The 17,918-nt window shown below is 35.0% G+C and overlaps 8 protein-coding genes across 8 annotated transcripts; 5 read left to right on the top strand and 3 right to left on the bottom strand.

Moving 5' to 3' along the window:
- Positions 1-1,075: 1,075 nt before the first annotated feature.
- Positions 1,076-3,982, top strand: EIN_274170 (hypothetical protein; the record flags this gene model as incomplete). Its single annotated transcript, XM_004254573.1, has 1 exon — positions 1,076-3,982. The coding sequence occupies one exon, from the start codon at positions 1,076-1,078 to the stop codon at positions 3,980-3,982; it is 2,907 nt and encodes a 968-aa protein (XP_004254621.1).
- Positions 3,983-5,062: 1,080 nt separating this feature from the next.
- Positions 5,063-6,286, top strand: EIN_274160 (ribosomal pseudouridine synthase, putative; the record flags this gene model as incomplete). Its single annotated transcript, XM_004254572.1, has 1 exon — positions 5,063-6,286. The coding sequence occupies one exon, from the start codon at positions 5,063-5,065 to the stop codon at positions 6,284-6,286; it is 1,224 nt and encodes a 407-aa protein (XP_004254620.1).
- Positions 6,287-7,266: 980 nt separating this feature from the next.
- EIN_274150 (hypothetical protein) lies at positions 7,267-8,382 on the bottom strand (the record flags this gene model as incomplete). The annotated part of the gene is made up of 1 exon (XM_004254571.1): positions 7,267-8,382. One exon carries the CDS (start codon positions 8,380-8,382, stop codon positions 7,267-7,269), a length of 1,116 nt encoding a protein of 371 aa, XP_004254619.1.
- Positions 8,383-8,891: 509 nt separating this feature from the next.
- Positions 8,892-10,067, bottom strand: EIN_274140 (hypothetical protein; the record flags this gene model as incomplete). Its single annotated transcript, XM_004254570.1, has 1 exon — positions 8,892-10,067. One exon carries the CDS (start codon positions 10,065-10,067, stop codon positions 8,892-8,894), a length of 1,176 nt encoding a protein of 391 aa, XP_004254618.1.
- A 564-nt stretch (positions 10,068-10,631) lies between these two features.
- On the top strand, positions 10,632-11,486 carry EIN_274130 (D-alanine aminotransferase, putative; the record flags this gene model as incomplete). Its single annotated transcript, XM_004254569.1, has 1 exon — positions 10,632-11,486. The coding sequence occupies one exon, from the start codon at positions 10,632-10,634 to the stop codon at positions 11,484-11,486; it is 855 nt and encodes a 284-aa protein (XP_004254617.1).
- Positions 11,487-11,776: 290 nt separating this feature from the next.
- Positions 11,777-13,675, top strand: EIN_274120 (nhl repeat-containing protein, putative; the record flags this gene model as incomplete). Its single annotated transcript, XM_004254568.1, has 1 exon — positions 11,777-13,675. One exon carries the CDS (start codon positions 11,777-11,779, stop codon positions 13,673-13,675), a length of 1,899 nt encoding a protein of 632 aa, XP_004254616.1.
- Positions 13,676-13,698: 23 nt separating this feature from the next.
- Positions 13,699-14,494, bottom strand: EIN_274110 (casein kinase II subunit beta, putative; the record flags this gene model as incomplete). The annotated part of the gene is made up of 2 exons (XM_004254567.1): positions 13,699-14,305; positions 14,415-14,494. The coding sequence occupies 2 exons, from the start codon at positions 14,492-14,494 to the stop codon at positions 13,699-13,701; spliced, it is 687 nt and encodes a 228-aa protein (XP_004254615.1).
- A 1,196-nt stretch (positions 14,495-15,690) lies between these two features.
- Positions 15,691-17,918, top strand: EIN_274100 (AMP dependent ligase/synthetase, putative; the record flags this gene model as incomplete). The annotated part of the gene is made up of 1 exon (XM_004254566.1): positions 15,691-17,918. A coding segment is annotated over one exon (2,228 nt), but the record flags the coding sequence as incomplete, so codon positions are not given.

Here is a 17,918-nt window from a genome sequence, read left to right as displayed (position 1 = left end):
CAATAAAAAAGCATACGCGGCAATATATGTCATTATTTGTCATCACCAACACCAAAACGAACATTTGATGACAACACTCAAACTTTTTGAAAACAAAATTTTGGAGCAACAATCAATCGATTTGTTTCTTCTATTTTTAAAGGAAATCTTCGGGATTTTCCAAAGCCTCAAGTGGCTTGTCAAAAAGTCGATTGTGGAGGAAAGTCTTGTTCTTTCGAAAAAAATCTTACAAACCGATGTGCCACAAAATGTCGTTTTGACGGCATTGGAAATTGTTAATAACATTTTTGGATTGCAACAAAATGTGTTGCCAGAAAAGGAATTACTCGAAAGCGTTTTTGAGACGTTTCAAAAGGTTCAACATAGTAACATTAAAGCAACGTGTCTCAACGTATTAACAAATGCACTCACGTTGTTTCCACATCACACATTCACAGTTTGTGTCAACAAAAACGAAAGTATGAAGTCCATTACACATGACATTTTCTATCAACCAGAAAAGTTTGATAGGCATCTGTACGTCACTGCATTAAGTTTTGTCACCACGTTCTCATTTTTTTATCACAAATTCCAGTCGTTTGATATTTTTTTGGAGAAATTTGCAATAGAAAAAAGTGTTTTTGTCAAAACATATTTTCCAGAACAAAAAAGTTCAACAACTGTTTTAGACGGTTTGTTTGTTTATAATTTAAAATAGAATATTATACTATTATGAATACTATATATTATACTATTAGTATTATCAAATAATAATAAGTTATGACATTCAGCTGTCTACGTCAACGCAATGAAAGTTATACAAATGTTTTCCATGACAAATTCCGTTCCACAAGAAATGAAAAACATTTTTAAAGGACTTCCACTTAACACGCCATGGCCTTCAAAAATAAATTTTCTTCGAGTTTTTGAAACCCTTCCAACCCCCATTTTGCTTGAAGAAAAAGCAAATCTCAACGAAATGATTTTTGAATTTATATATGACACGGATTATAGAGTTCTGTCCCAAGCGGGAAAAACATTTTCTGCAGTAGTCAATCGTTTTGATATTGAGTTTCAAAGGAAAGTCACCACAAAAATGGTTTACAAAACTCTTGCACGTCCCGACTTGTATCTCCGTGGAGCTTTGTGTTTCTTTACTCATTTTTTTAATACCGAAAACGTCGCTCAGATGAGAAAGAACGACTTCTGTCAAACGATTTCTGCTCTTCTTATAGGGATAGAGCATACCCCATACAAATGTGATGTCGAAGTATTAACCGACTTCTTCAAAGTGCTGAGGAAAATGTCACAGCGAAGTGTTGGAAAGGAGTTTTACAGTCGCTCCGATTTGTACACCAAAATGTTTACATTTCATTTGGTGTTACTTTCAATCTTTACAAAGGCACTTTGTTTTAAAGAAGTTGAAAACGTTATCGAGCAAATCACTGCGACATATAAATATCCATTTTTAGTTGCAGTGTGTAAAGGAAAGACTTATAGTACACTCTACGATCTTATTAATGCAAGACTGAAGGTGAGAAACCCTTTACTTACTGTCAACACACATACTAATAATGAAGAAGACGTTCTTTTAAAACTCCTCAAAGCCATTTTCGAGTCACTTTCAGGTTGGATGGGAAACCTCCCGGAGTGCACAAACGCGTATTCCGACGAAATTTTGATCCACACAAAAGTCCTTGGAAGAGTCGACTTGTCGTCGTCCGTGAAATGCATGACCACCTTTGTACAACTCACACTCAACACAACTTTGGAGAACGAAAAGTGCCAGTTGGAAATAGAAAGAAAGGCAGTGGACTATGTCGATTTGAAAGATATTAGTGCCATTAGGATCAACGAATCGGGAATCAAAGAAACAATGGCGCACAAACAAATCGTCTTTGAAAAACTCCAAACCGCGTTTGTGACACAAAAAGAGTGGTTTGATGGTGTTCAGTATCTGTCGTTGTTCTACCACGTCTTCTTAAATAAAGCATTAAGAGCAAAAGCAAATGTCATTACGGTGTTACTCAACACGTGTATGCCACTAGAAACACTCAAAGATGAATGGAAGAAGGTCAGAGAGTTTGTACAACAGAAGACTACACTCACTAATTTCGAAATCTTCTCGTACGAAAGAACGCCAAGAATTTCGACGGTGTTTCCACTGTTTTCTAACGTCTTTTATAACTTTGCGGAGGACGCTAAGAAGAGAAAAGACCCGAAAAACGCGGTGTCGGCGGCTACCGAGCAAGAAAAGGTGCTTTGCGAGTGTTTTGGTAAAGTCACAAAAATGGGAGATGCAGCGCTCGTTGAGATGTTGAGAATGTACGAAGGGTACATTGCAGTTCTCAAAAAAGAGAGTGGAGAAACCTTGAAAAACTTCTTGTCGTTATTTGACAAAAAGCAAATAGACACGTGTACAACAAAGGTAAAAAGTGGGAAGGAAACCGTTGAGCTCATATCAATGTGTGTCCAAGGAACAATAGCCTTTGGGTGCAAGCAAGCCGCGGTGAGAGACTTGAACGAGCGAGTTGTCAAGTTGTGGAGATTGTTGAATCGAGAAGAAGTGATCCGTAATGTCATATTCAAAATTTTCAAAGACAAAGATAACACAGAGAGCTATTCGTGGGATGTCCGAATGAAATGTGCTGAGGCGATTTTCAAGAGTTTGGAGATGAGAAATTTGATATATTTGGATAACGACATTTTACTTCAAGAAACTGTAGAAAATGTGGTGAAAGGAATAGGTAATGTAGAGTTTGTGTACTCCATCCAAAAGGATTGTTATTCATCAATATTAGAAAAGGTTCCTTATGTTCTGGAACGCTTTTCTAATGTATTAAAAATTCCTGCAGCTACCAACGTCTTCATTCAATTTGCCTTTCCTCAAAAGAAAGACTTCGATGTCGAAAAGTATTTCAAGAACGAAATTATCAAGACGTATTCAACGGACCTTCCCAACGTTTGTTTGATGGAGAAGATATATCGTTTGGCGCTTGTAGGCAAAGAGCCCGACTACGCCACTCGGAAGACCCTCTTTTTGTCTTCAAATTTCCGTCCAATTTCTTGCCTTAAATGTACTCTCGTTCCTGCAATTTTCAGAAATGTTGATTTTTACAATCACGAACGATTGGAGATTTCAACAATGACAAAAACATTTGCTCTTCTTCCGACAGAACTCAAAATTTCATATTTGGCGCACAACACGTGTTACATCCACAATGAACCGAAGCTGTTTTTTGAAAACATAAACTTTTTCGATATGAAGACAATAGAAAAAATAACTTTGGAGATCACAACAAGTTCAAGTGTATATTTCAAGTTTGTGGATTATTATCAAAATCCGCCCATTTGCGACTTTTCAGAGGTTTTTGACTTTTTGTGCCAAGAACAAAATTTAATTTTCAAAAAATCAAAAGAAAGCGGGGCGAAGATTGAGGCGGAACGAGCACCATTCGAATTTTCAGTAAAAATCGCAAGAGGTCTTGTGGAGGCTAATTTGGACCAAGTTTGCGCATATGCGGCTGAGATTGCGCCAAATCTCACTTTTTTCCCAATCATGATTGATAAAATTGAGGAATACAGAAAATTGAGTGGTGGGAGGAATGAGAACACAGAAGACGCCAAAAAAATCCAGAAAGTTTTGTTTGGCATTTTGTCTAAGATGACAAACAAAAACCAACGGACATTCATCGACCAACTTTCGGTGAAGTCGGTGGTTCTTCTCGCACCATTATTCACAATGATAAGACTGGTTCTTAAAACACAAGTAACGCAATTACCAATATTTGAGAATAATACTAACCAGATAATGAAACTTGACGATCAGAAGGAGTTTGCAGATAAATTGCTTTTGAACGACTTTTGGGATTTTTGTGAAGTAAATTCATTTGAATCTGCACTTAAAATATGTATCTCTTTGTTGTCACAATTGGGATACGTCATTGAACAAAACACTACACTTGACAATGCCATCGAAGACTATGTAGCTCATAAAGTATGAAATTATTATTTTTTATTTCAATCTTTTTTATCAAAGGTTTTTGTAATTAATATTTTTAATTACAAAAATCATTAAAAATAGTTTGATGATCATTTATTGCAAACATAAATAAACCGTATTATATGTATAATACAATATTATAAATTATGAATTTCAATATTAATTCCATAAAGAACTATCTTCTTAACTAATCTTTATAATTAAATTATATACTAAAACATGTAGTTACATTATGGTTAAAAAACTAAAATACTCAACTATGAATTATAATAAAAAAATCTATAAAGTCTAGTTTAATTATTCATATAATAACTTAAGATTAATTAATTTATAGAAGGATTTGATAGATTTCTTAAACGTCGTTGTTCAAGAAATAGAATAAAAGTACAAAGATATCCTGTCAATTTCAAATGCTGAGGTGATACCACCTTGTATAGGAATTAACAACTTTCTCTTGAAGAATTTTGACGAGATGGATGCTAAAGAGCAAGGATCCGCTTTGGTTCTTCGTTGACAACATTTCTGAGACGAGGTTTAAATAGCACCCCAACCCTAAAAAAGATAAAAAAATTAATGAAAATATTTTAATTAAAAACAATCCTCTATGGAAGACAAAAAAGACGACAAAACACTGAAAGCTAAACAACTCGAAGACCACAAAAAAGGATGGAAAGAATTTTGGGATGTGCTGTTTGTGGGTGTTGTCGGGTCTTTCATATTTGCAGGACTGATGGCCACGTTTGTCATAGTGCAAGAACTTTATAATTAACATCATTCAATGTTTAATTGTTATAGTTATTTTTATAGTTAATATACTATATTTAAAATCTTTCATTTTGAAATGAAAGTTTTTTTTAATGACATGAAATATCATTTGAGAAATGAGAACTTAAAAATAATACTCATTTTTATTTTCTAGATGAGTAGTTATTTTGTGTAATTTGAATGATACAATTGAACTGATTTTAAAAATTTGAATTTACGAGTAAATATTTTTAATATAAAAGACTGATGAGTTTTTCGAAAGGGTTTATTAATATTTTATTGAATAAAAAGTCTGTTTTAAATGTAAAAAAAATAATGAGCGACTCAGGTCGGCATGCCCCACGGAAACCAATTGATGAAACAAATGCCAGTTACCAATTATCTTTAAAGCGGAAGAAAGCGAAGGCATTGGAACGCGAACAACTTAAAAAAGTGGATGAACAATTAGATTTGATCACTGCAGAAGAACTTTTAGAAACTACATATTACTTTGAAAATAATTATCGACGAGTTCAACCATATTACTATAATTTTAAAGTCAATGCCAAAGGGAGGTGGGTAGGCAAATCTATTGTAGAAGTCTTTGTAAGTGAATTTAAAGTGTGTGACGTCAATGGAACTGAGTTAGCGATTCAAAGAGGAGACATTACTGTGAATGATCTTCCAACGACTTTGTCATATAAAGTGCGAATGGGCGATCACATTGGACATCGTGTGCATCGCCATGAACCTCCAGTCACATCTCAAGAGGTTAAAATAATTAAAGAAACTCAAGACTTTATTGTGGTTGATAAACCTGGGTCTATCCCCGTTCATCCATGTGGCCGTTATAGGCATAACACTGTAGTCTTTATAATGGCATCTTTGGGGTTGAAAACACTTCGACCAGTTCATCGATTAGATAGAATGACATCAGGGATCTTAATATTGGCAAAAAGTGCCGACGCGGCGCGACGGGTCGGGGAGAAGATTTGTTCAAAACAGACGGCTAAAGTCTATTTGATTCGTGTAAGAGGGAAAATGAGTGAAATGGTGACCGTCGAAGGAAAGATCGGAAGACAAAGCAAAAAAGAAAAAATTGACGTCATGGTCCAACACATCGACGAGGAAAAAGGAAAAGCGTCAAAAAGCCAATTTGAACCACTGTTTTATGACGAGAAAAGTAACACAACAGTTATCACCGGGAAACTGGAAAGTGGAAGGACACACCAACTGAGAGTCCACTTAAAAGAAATTGGACACCCAGTCGCTAATGATCCGATTTATGGAGCGAAATTTGATAGTACAAAACATTGCGATGACGACGGAATCATTGAAAGCGAATACAAAGGTGATCTAAAGAAATGGGAGAAGGTAGATTGGTGCGATGAATGCAATAAAATTAAAGGGGATCCAGAACAACTGGAGATTTATCTCCACGCGTGGAAGTATGAGATCGATGGAGAGAAGTTCGAGACGGACGTGCCATGGTGGGCAAAGAGAGAGGCAGACGTCACAAAGGAGTTGGAGAAATGGAAAGCGAACCATATTCTGGAATGAAAAATAGTATTACCTCATTGATTTGTTGACTGAAATTTTGCGCTTTAATATTACTATCGTTACGTTAGTCAAATCAGATTGAAAAAATGAGTGTTTGTGGTAAAAAGAGAGACTTTTAAAAAATAATTATAATTAATGTATTATAATATTATAATTATAATATTGTTTTTAATTTTTGGTTTTTATTTAAACATATCAATTTTACAATGAAAAGAAAAAAAAAAAATAGTGAAATAATCTAAATAACAGGATGGCTCAAATAATAGTTTTTTACATATAGTAAAATTAATTATAATAATAGTTGAATAATACCATTTTTTATTTATTTTTAGTAAAAAATCCATTTAAGATAATTGACAATTATAAAAAGGAAAATAAACTCATCTTTTGATTTAGAATTTGAAGTCTGATGGAAGAATCATACTACATCGATAAATTGATTTTCCAATTCAACGAAGCTCAGAAGGTGTATCTTCTCCGTGAGAAGCTTTCTAACCTAAAGCCAAAAAAAGATATGGACAAAACAAGTGATTTAAACTGTTGCCAAGAGGGTTTGAACAACAACACACCACAAAAGCAAACATGTACACAACCCACGTCTCATCCTTCACTAAAGACTAACAAAGAGACAAGAAATATAAAGACCCGTCATTCTCCTAAAGATGGGAAGCTCGTTCAAAAAATGAGGATCCCTCTTTTCGATGTTCCAGTCATTTCCTTCCCTCATAAGCGCTCTCGTTCTTTCCAAGAGCAATCTTCTCAACTTTGACAATCTGAGTGTTTTTTATAGTTAATATTTAAATAGATTTTACTATATAAACACAATTGTTCTATTTTTATCAAGAATCTAATAAAATTATTAAAATAGATAAAAATAATTAATACATTTATTAAGTTTTGATGATTAAAAACATGACAATTTGAAATCAACTTGTCAACTTATCAAATCACGTTTAAAAGTGGAATAAATAAACAATTAATCAGTTAGTCCTCGGAGGTGGAGTCAGACTCTTACCCAATGGTGGTGACCGTGATGGTGAAGATGACAAAGAAGCCGACATTGAGCTTGGTGCTGACCCTGACGTCGACTTAATAGCTCCCGCCAATATATTTCCGAGTGTATTTGACATTGCATCTGCCTTTTTGTGCGCCGCCATCTGTTGGAGTGGTGGCGAGAAAGTTGGTCTTGGATTGAGGAGTTGGAACGAAGGTTGTTTAGCCTTCAACTCCGTGATATAACACTGTTTTGACAACATGAATAGCCAATAGGCCAACACGAGAAAGAGGACTATCGACAATATAAGTAAGCCGTAGAAGGTTGTTTGTATCTTTCCGTTTGATAAGTGTTCGAGATCGTAAAATGAGTTTCTGAGACGAACGATCTCCTTATTTAATCTCTGAATCTCAAGAATTTGAGATTCGGCGAACTTTGTCATGTTTTCAGCTAAAGAAGTTGCCACCACTGTTTTAACTTCTTCTGGTTGAACTATAGTAACGACTAATTCGTCTAAGGAAGACACCCCATAAGCTACAAATTGATTGATCGAACAGTAGAACTCCTTTCCGTACCAACTGTTCTCAACAAATAAGACGTAGCGACACCACTTTGGAGTCGGGATGGTCACCAAATGTAAGATCTTTTGGTTCACAAAAGTGAAGTTCCCCAGTGGAATCCACTGCGTCCCATTCACTGAACACGACAAAGAAACATTCTCAAATTGATTGCTAAACAACTCGTAATTGGCAACGCCAAATTGTTTGATTTGAATTGCTTGGCATAACTCAATAACAAAGTGGACGTGATTCTTGCACGGAGAAAGATAGTAACTGTCTCGATTCGTATTCAACAAATTGTTCGCTCCAATAGACCCTTCGTTCGTCGTAAGTACCTTTGCACCACAATCACTGCCAGCGTAATTGTTCAAACGTTTGATTTGTTGGGGCTCCATGGGTATAGGAAGTGGCATCTTATTTTTCTCTTTTAAAATGTCTTCAAAAAGTTGGGTATAAATCACGTCGCTTTGGGAATACAGCGAGCCCAAGATCAGAAATACAATCGAGAGAATTCCAACTAAGACATTACCACGACCAATCATATTACTATCGTACTATTTCTCAGATAGTAAAAAAATAATTTAATCTAGTTATGTATTAATTTATTAATTGTTTAATTAATTATATTAATGTAATTATTTATATTTAATTAATTAATACTATTAATTTAATTATTTATTATTAAATTAATACATACAGAAGAGAAAATTAGTAAATAGTATTAACATTAGTATAGTATTAAATAGTATCAACTATAGTAAATTGTTAATACCTTATTAGATTTACAATTATAGCGACAAATCATTTTTTATTTTCTGTGTCAAATTATTAATTATTTAATTAATAATTTACTACTTATTAATTAATAATAATAATTTGATTATAACATCGAATGCTATCTTATAATATACTATTACTAATAGTAAATTAATAATACATTAAATGGTTTTGCATTATATCGGTAAATAAATTTCCTTCGAATTGTTCAAAAGAGGAAAATCCGATATAACCAGTAAAAAAAAAGTATAAATTACCGATAAAAAAAGAGTGGTTAATGGAACCAATCGTAAAAAGGTAAGAAGGTTGGGAAGAGATAGTCTTCACAAGCCATAACAGTTGAGTATTTAATAGTGGAACAAACCGTTGATAAATATCCATTTTGCTTAGAAGCAGAATGAAACATCATAGCGGATTGTACCATATACTCATTAATAGCTTCTTTACGTTCAATGATTTTGGCTGCGTTCTCGCACCCCTTTGCCGTCTTGTAAATTGGTTTTGCCACCTTTTTAATGAACGGGATTTTGGCGGGGATTTTTGTCACAACGGCGACGTAATGGCCACCCGTTTGAATGTAAGGCACCATTTTAGTGCTGGTTGCCAAATCAGCACCTTTATTGAAGACGTCCAAGCCAGCAAAGGCGATAGAGTCTGTTGTTGTCTCGATGTTATTTTCATCATGATAAAAGCCGAGTTTGAGGAATTCGAAATTCTCTTTGAAATCGTTGAAATCGGTGCTTTGAGAGAGAGTTTTGATATCTTTAAAAGTCTGATAATGATGCGCTTTTGGTATTGGCCTATTAAACACTTTCACTTCATCTTTCCCATCCACAAAAATGGGAGGGTTGGATGTACTCTCTTTCTCTTGTTGAGGAGGTGTGCTCTTCGTTATTTCACTTTTTTGAATCGTTTTAAATTGGACGGACTTAAAGCCTTGAGAAGATTGAAGGGAAGAGTTTGAGGCTTGACTTGTTGGTGGGTCACCACTTGTGTTGACTTGTTGATCAACTATCTCGACAAACAGGAAGTCATCTTTTACTCTGGACTTTTTGGGTTGAACGGGTGGTTGAAGAGATTCGACTATTTCCGTGTGGATGTCGAGTTCTAGTTTTAAAGAATCTATTGTTTTTAATAAAATTTGTTTTTCTTTCTCGAGTTTTTGGACTTTTTGGTTTGCGAGAAAATATTTTTGTTGGGTGAAAGTGATGTCGGCACGGATTTTGGGGACAACCGTTTTTTGAAGGGTGGAATTCTGTTGAGCTGTTTTCAATGCGTTTTGGGCGTTTTTCAGTGCAATTTCTGCGTCATCTCGAGTTGTCATATTCTCATTCAACAAATTGGAAAGGGCGCGCATCTCATTTTGTTTGTCTTGGAAATCTTCATAACTTAAGGAACTCAAGAATAACGCCTGACGATATATTATTGCTCGCAAATCATCAATTTCCATCTCCTGTTTGCTTATTCTAGTTTATTTTGATTATTCTTATAGTTTGTCATTTGTCTTTGAAAATCATCGAAAATATGATTGTTCAATCCGTCACTTGTTGTTTAGCAAAGAAGTCTTACTATTAAAATACTTCTTTTTTATTAATATTTTAAAAATTGTTTAAGTAAAACATTTTTTAAATATTGGGGGTGGGGATCCAAATATCGAAAACAGTTCAAGACTGAATTCTCATTCAATGAAAAATAACACACATTTTTTATATTTCTGAACTATTTCTTTAAATTGGAATTGAAACTTTTTAGAATTTACACAAACTTATTTATTATAACTTAATACTTAACAAACTATTATATTACTATAAATACAATTATAATATTAATAATAAATTTATTAATATTTTCATACAATGGTTTTAAAAACATTTTTCACCCAAAAAATGAATAACACACAAAAAAATGTTATTTACCAGATTGTGTTTTAAACAAGAAAGTGAAAGACTTCTCAAATTAGATCAAAAAGTTATTACGAAACTATAAAAATGAACTAGAAGAACTTTTGAGTTTAATGTCTGTGTATTTAACAAAGCAACAAGTTGTTGGTTCTTATGTCTCTATTAACTCCTCACTTGTGTCTGTCGAGTCTAAAGAACTTGAAGAGCTTACTCAACCAACAACAGAGCCATTAGTTTATGAAGTCATCCGAGTTATCAACAGCAAAGTTCTATTTAAAGAAGACCACATAGCGCGACTTACCAAGTCGATTGAGAAAGTCGAAGCCCAGAAACAGAACAGTTCCGCTGTAGAAATCGTCCAAACGCAACTTCCAAAACTGATTTCAAGACTCCAATTGGTCAATGGAAATTTGCGAGTAGTTGTCTCGCCAAGTATCGTTCTCGTCCATCAAAACGTCCACCACTATCCTACAGAGGAAATGAGAAGGAACGGCGTGATCCTTGGCGAAGTCCAAGTCACACGAGAAAACCCAAATATGAAAAGTATTCGACAGAACTACACCACCACCGTGTCTGAAGCAATGAAACAAGTTTACTTTGGCCAAGTCGTGTTTAGTGTGTTGTTGATTAATTCGGACCAGTGTTATACAGAAGGAAGTCACTCAAATGTCTTCTTTGTTAAGAACAACACTCTATATACAACACCAGACAATTTGGTCTTGATCGGCGTCACGCGGAAATACGTGTTACAAGCCGCTCAAGCACTTGGAATGAATGTCGTCACACAATGCGTCCATACATCTGAGCTTTATCAGTTCAAGGCCTTTTTATCAGGAACTTCTTTGAACGTCTTACCCATCCATTCCGTCGGAAATGTCATTCTTGAAAGTGAGAAGGACCAAACTATTAAAAATTTGGAAAATGAATATCTCCAGATTGTACACAGATATCTTGATGCTCAAGAATGAATAGGATTCTATTGAATATTAGTAATCAAACTATTTGGTTGAGTTTTAGATTTATTAATTTATTGATTAATTAATAACAAAGGTAAATAAAATTGATTATAAAAAATAATGATAAAAAAAAAAAATAATAAATATAATAAAAATTTAATAAAAATTTAAGAAAAATTTAAGAAAACAATTAAGAAAAAATATAATAATAAATATAATAAAAAATGTAATAAAAAATATAATAAAAATTATAAAACAAAATTATTACAATAATTATAAAAGAAACTATAAAAGGTAAAACTATGCTACGCCACACATTACGTGATAGTTATCACTGCGAATTCTGTGATGGCTATTTCACAGTCCCATCCCTTCCTAAAGTTCTTCCATGTTTCCATGTAATTTGTCGCGACTGTATTTTGTCGCTCATGAAAGTTCAAAAGAGTTACAATACCTATTCGGACACTGAGAACGAATTGTACTGCCCGAAGTGTAAGAAGTACATTCATCTTCCTCCAAATGCTCCGGACATTCTTCCGACCTCATACAAACGGATTAAAACGTCCTACGAGGCTTCGCGGTGCTTTGACTCACCGAATTGTTATTCCTCTTCGTTTGGGTATTGTTTTGATTGTACCACGACGTTTTGTATCGAGCATTCTAAGACGCACATCAAGCGGAAACACGTCGTTGAGATTTTTAAGCCGGGGAAGTTCTGCTTAACTCATATGAAGGCTGCGGAGATGTATTGTTACACGTGTCAGAGTGTGATTTGTGGAGTGTGTCGAGCTAGTCTTCATAGCTCACACACTGTTTCGAGTCTTTCATTGTTTTACTCTTTCTTTATGAAAGACATTACACTCCCGAAGTTGTATCAAAACTTAAGGAAGGTGGCCAATTGTGTGACACGAATCACATCAGTGATGGCAATAACTGACGCAAGTGAAGTCTCGAACATCCTCCATGACATCAATTTTGCATTTCGAATGGATCCAAACCCCTTTTGTCGCACTAACGTCCTCTCCGTCTTTATTCTTCCCATCAACGCAACGAAGAAATTTTCAATCTGCGAGTTGTGCGGGAGCTCGTCGCAGCGCCTTGAAATAGTCGTGAAGAAAGCGACGCCGATTCCTCGTCCGAGGACGGTCGGGTACTCTGAAACGCCGCTCATAAAATTTTATGATGATATGAGTCCAATGAGTCCTTTACCAACGAACGAGAGTGTACGATTGGGTGGCGAACTTAGTATAGAAGTCAATGAACAGGAAGTAGTGTTCATTGGGAAACGTGTTGGGGATGTTCTTGTTGAGATCCGAAGTGGTGGTGTTGAGATCGACAATTCTCCACTTCGTGTGCGTGTATGTCCTGAAGTGAAGAGTTTCTCGACGTCAGTAACGAGTGATAAACACCAAGTTGATATCAAATATTTGAATATAGTAGGGAAAGGGTATGGGATAGTTGACTCTGGGAATGACTGTGTGAAAATCATAGGCACCGACTTTGTTATTTTTGGGGGTCGTGGGAGTGGGAAAGGGCAGTTTAAAGAACCGAGTGGGTTATGTGTAGGTACCCATGACAAAGAGGAGTACATATGGGTAGTTGATAAAGGCAACAGTCGCATTCAGATGTTTAATAAAGGACGTTTTGTCCGGAGTATTCAACGAGAAGGGAAGGGCAAATTAGACTCTCCGACGTCGTGTGTTTATGTTGCGAGTGAACATTTGTTATATGTGACTGACACGTTGAACGACCGCATAGCGTTATTTGGGGTTGATGGGAGTTTTGTGAAGACGATTTGTGATGATTTGAATCATCCATTAGACATCAAGAATATCACAGTGAATAAAGAATTGATGTTTGTCGTGACTGACACGGGGAATCATCGAATTGTTTTAATTAACAAGACGGGTACCATTTTATTAAGTAAAGGGGGAGTAGGGGAAGAGCGTCGGGGGCATTTCATTCATCCAACGCACTTAGCAATTGATCCCAAGAAGAATGAGATCTATGTGACTGAAGGCAAAAGTATTATCCAGAAGTTCAATTACAACTTGGATTACTTACAGACGTATAACTTCCATATAGGAGAGATCACTGCGTTCTATTATAATACCACAACCGATGTGTTAGTAGTAGTAGGAACTGATTCGGATGAAGTCTACTCGTACACGCAAGAATTAATGGACTATTTTGTCGTGTAAACGGTTGAACAAAAAAAATTCACTTAAAAACAAACAAATTTTCGTGGGACTATTTTTTCCACTTTGTTCGCTCGTTTCTTGCCGATCTTGAAGCCATAGATTGTGGGACAAAAAACGTCCGAATTGGAGTCGTCGTAACTGTCGGACGAGTCGGAGTCCAGCACTACATCGGGGTATTGAAGCATATACAAATGTGGGAATGACATGCCAATAAAAGATCCGTCGATCTTACTCTCGTGGGGGTCCATAGGAATGTATAAGTCTTTACACTTCGGGCAGAAGCATTTGACCGTCTCTTGTCCTACAGTGTCATACAGCCCAACAGGTAATAACGGCTGCTCGTCACACTTCACACGCTGACAACACCCAAAGGCTTGTTGATTGACTTTCACGCGCATCTTCTTCATCCCGTCGAGAGTCAGAATGTAACGGGCATGGACAAGGCCATACAACGTCTCCGCAGACTGCTGTAAGTCTTCTTGAGACACTCGGGAGTGACTGCAATCGTCAGAACAATCGAGAATATAGTCTAAAGCTTTACTAAAGTGTGGGACACAACGCTCAAGGCCGTAAGTATTGAACTGATCCCCTATATAGTCTTCATCGACTTCCACAAAGTACTCGTGGCCGCTTCTTGTTAATACCTTGTTGAGGTCGTAGGAAGAGGGACTTGTCAAGTTCTAATATATAATTAATATGGTTTAAGTATAATAAAGTAATAGTTAAATAAGATACAAACGGCATGGAGCAGAATCTGGTGATCCAGGGCATGCTACAGCCCCCGGGCTCTGTTTCGGAATCTTGTTGGGGTTGATTCATATATGTGTTAGGTCCTATTATTTGAAATAGTCAGTTCTTGCTGATTTCTTTAAGATTGATTACTTACTATTATTATTTATTACTTATTGTTTTTCAATCTTTTAATGATTTGTTGAGTTGAATTCAAGTAAAAAGAATTGAAAAAACGGGAAGTTTAGGGTTTTTAATGTTTGAGGGTAATTTTAGTCTTTAGTCACGAAAAGTTATCTTAGGTAATTCAAGTTTAACTGAATTTAAAAATGTCTAAGATCTTGAGATTGTAAAGAGAAGAAATAGAATCAATCGAAGATTTCTATTCGTTTCTGATTTGTCAAAAATAAAAAAGAAATGGTTTTGTTATAATTTGATTTATTATATTATTTTAGGTTGATAATCTCAAGAAAGAATTTATTTTTGGAATAACTTTTTTTTGTTGAAAATTTACAAACAAATTTCGGAAAGTATTTGGTTTTGTTTATTATTAACAAATTATTTAAATTAAGTATATTGGTTTAGAAAGTATAATTACTTTTATTATTTGATTTCCATTTTTTTGTTTAAAACTAAACTAAATATAAAATTTTTGATCAAAATCGAATAAAAACCACTTCCGACTAACATTTATTATTTATAACTATTATTTTCTATAATATTCATACATAATAATAAAATGATTTTATTATATTAATATTATAATTAATCATTATTATATTTTGTACAAAAAAAAACAAAACTGTACAAAAGTTTCAAATTTGTATTTAAAATGAATTAAACTATATATTAAATAATAATATTAATATATATATAATTATTAATATTCAAATATAATTAATATAATTAATATAATTAATATAATTTATATAATTTATATTAATTATAATAATGATTAATAATATTATTAATTATATATAAAATAGATTTTTAATTGATTTTTTAATTTAAATATAGAAAAATAAATAATTATTATTCCCATAAAAAGGCAGAGTTCATGGGAATAAGGATAAACCACAAGGAAATAATAAAAACCTAAATAAACAAAAAAAGTCAAAAACGAGTGAATTGAGTCCGTAAAGTCTCCAAAACAAGATTCAATTTGTCTTGAAATGAGCTGTTTTTCTGTTAACAAAGTCGTCTCACTTGCTTTTTTTTCTTGAATTTTTACGTGAATCCACGACTGCCCACCAATAAAAAGAAATCTCAAAACATTACGCTCACAAATGTCACTCGATACTACAGAACACGTTCCTCCAGTTGTCAAAAATGACGACGAGATTGAAGTTCCACAAGAAAACTCAAAGGAAACAAATCACAGTTCAAACCAAAGCTCACGATCCGAGTCCTCTCGTTCCGACACAGACGATGATTTTGATCTCAACGTTCACCGTAAAGTTGAGGTTTCCAAAATACAACTTTCAGACGACGAGACTCCAAAAGAAACTGAAAAAAAGACTCCAAGAAAATCGCCAAGTCCATTTCCTGATATTCCTGATTCGGTCATTCCAGAAACACTCGATGACGTATTACCAATTAAAGGCCTTTCAGATAAAGCACTTTTCAATCTTTCAAAGTATAATTCAACAAATGAGAAGATGACAATTCAAGATTATATTGCTGGAATAAGTGGTATGGAAGGGGCACTTTTTGATATAGAGAAAGTCAAAGTCCCTGGCCTCTTGGCGAAAGATTTTGCCGATGAAGTCAAGAACTTAACGAAGTCGTACATTTCTCTCAATTTGAAGGGAAGAGGTGTCATGTTCATATCAAAGAACTATTATAGGGTACACGCGCTTTCATTGGCTGCTGTAGGTGCTGGGATGTATGTCATTCACATGAACCCCTCTACGCCGATGGTTTCGTTGGTTGAAGCTGTCAAACAGTCTGGAGCAGCACAAATTGTGTGTGATTTGGACAATAAAGATTATGTTGTTGAGTTGATGAAATACACAAAACTGCCATGTCTACTTATTAATGGTGTTATGAACGATGGTTTTGTTAATTACGACGATTTCAAAAAAATAGCAGACTCAGTCGATGACGCAAAAATTGACGAGTTTAGAAAACAGGCTAAACCTACTGACATTGCCGAAATAGTTTTTTCATATGCTGAGAATGGGATCAGAGGCACAATGTGGACACATGGCAATATCATCGCACAGTGCTGTGCACTTAAATCAATGTTCAACTTGACGAACAAGGACAGATATATAATGTGCCACAACATGTCGTATTATGTTGAGAGATTGTTCTCGTTGTATTTACCAATTATGGTTGGGTACCACGTCTATATTTCTACGGACGTATTGTATCGTGAGAACTTGAAGTATTTCATTGAAATTGCTAAAAAATTTAAACCAACTATTTTAGTTGGAGTGCCACGACTTTATGAAAAGTTGCTTTTTAGAATTAATGAAGCTTTGAAGAAGTCTAAACTTGCGGCCAAAGTGAAAGATTTAGCGGTAGATGGGATGGTTAAACAAGAAGAAGGCAAATCAAAGCCAGTTGGGTATGGCACATCACGCACTTTGGTCTTCAACAAAGGAAAAGAAAAGACAGGAGTGATTGACGTTAGGTACTTCATATGTGCTGGTATTCTGAATCAGAATATGTTAAAGGATATTATGGGGAAAGGCATTGAAGTCTTTTGTGGACTTCCTTTCATAGAAACCACTGGATTTATCGCACTTAATAGAGAAAAGTGTTTGCAATTGGAGTCCGTTGGTAAAGTTATTCCAGGTTGTGAAATTTCCGTTCAAAACAAAATGTTGATGTGCAGTGGACCTACAATATCTGGTGGGTACACTGTTGGAGAGATTGGAGAACATTTTAACACGGAATGTGAAGCAACTTTGAACAATGACTTTGTGGAAATCAAACAATACAAAAACACTGCGATTATGACGAGCACTGGCGAGTTCGTGTCTTATAAATTTGTTGAGTCTCTTGTGAAAAGTATAACGGTGATCAAGGGTGTACTTATTGCGGGAAATGATAAGCCGTATTTAAGTTGTATACTCAATGTGGTTTATGCCAAAGCTAAAGACGTATTGAAAGAGAAGTGTCCGACAGAGAAGATGCTGGCACGTGATGCCTACTTCGGCACTTTCATTCGTCAACGAATTGATTGGCTTAACAAACAACTTCCAAAGCCACTTCAGATCAAACGGTTTGGTGTGATGGTTGATGGGCAACCAGGCACTGACTTATTGAAGGAGAACATGAGCTTTGAGGATCAGAAAGTTGCAATAGTGAAATTCCAACCGTTTATTGATAAATTGTATGTGAGAGGAATTGTGGAAAAAGAAGGCAAAGCTTCTAAAACAGAGAAAGAGGAACAGAAGAAGCGACGCAAAGCGGAGAAGGAGAGAGAGAAAGAGGAGAGAAAGCAAGCAAAAGCAGAGAAGAAGCTTAAAGAAAAGGATCAAAAGGCGGAAAAAGCGATGCAAAA

The sequence above is a fragment of the Entamoeba invadens genome (assembly GCF_000330505.1).
Source record: "Entamoeba invadens IP1 unplaced genomic scaffold scaff_1105074725195, whole genome shotgun sequence".
NCBI lineage: Eukaryota > Evosea > Mastigamoebida > Endamoebidae > Entamoeba > Entamoeba invadens.
This window is presented reverse-complemented; position numbering and strand designations above follow the sequence as displayed.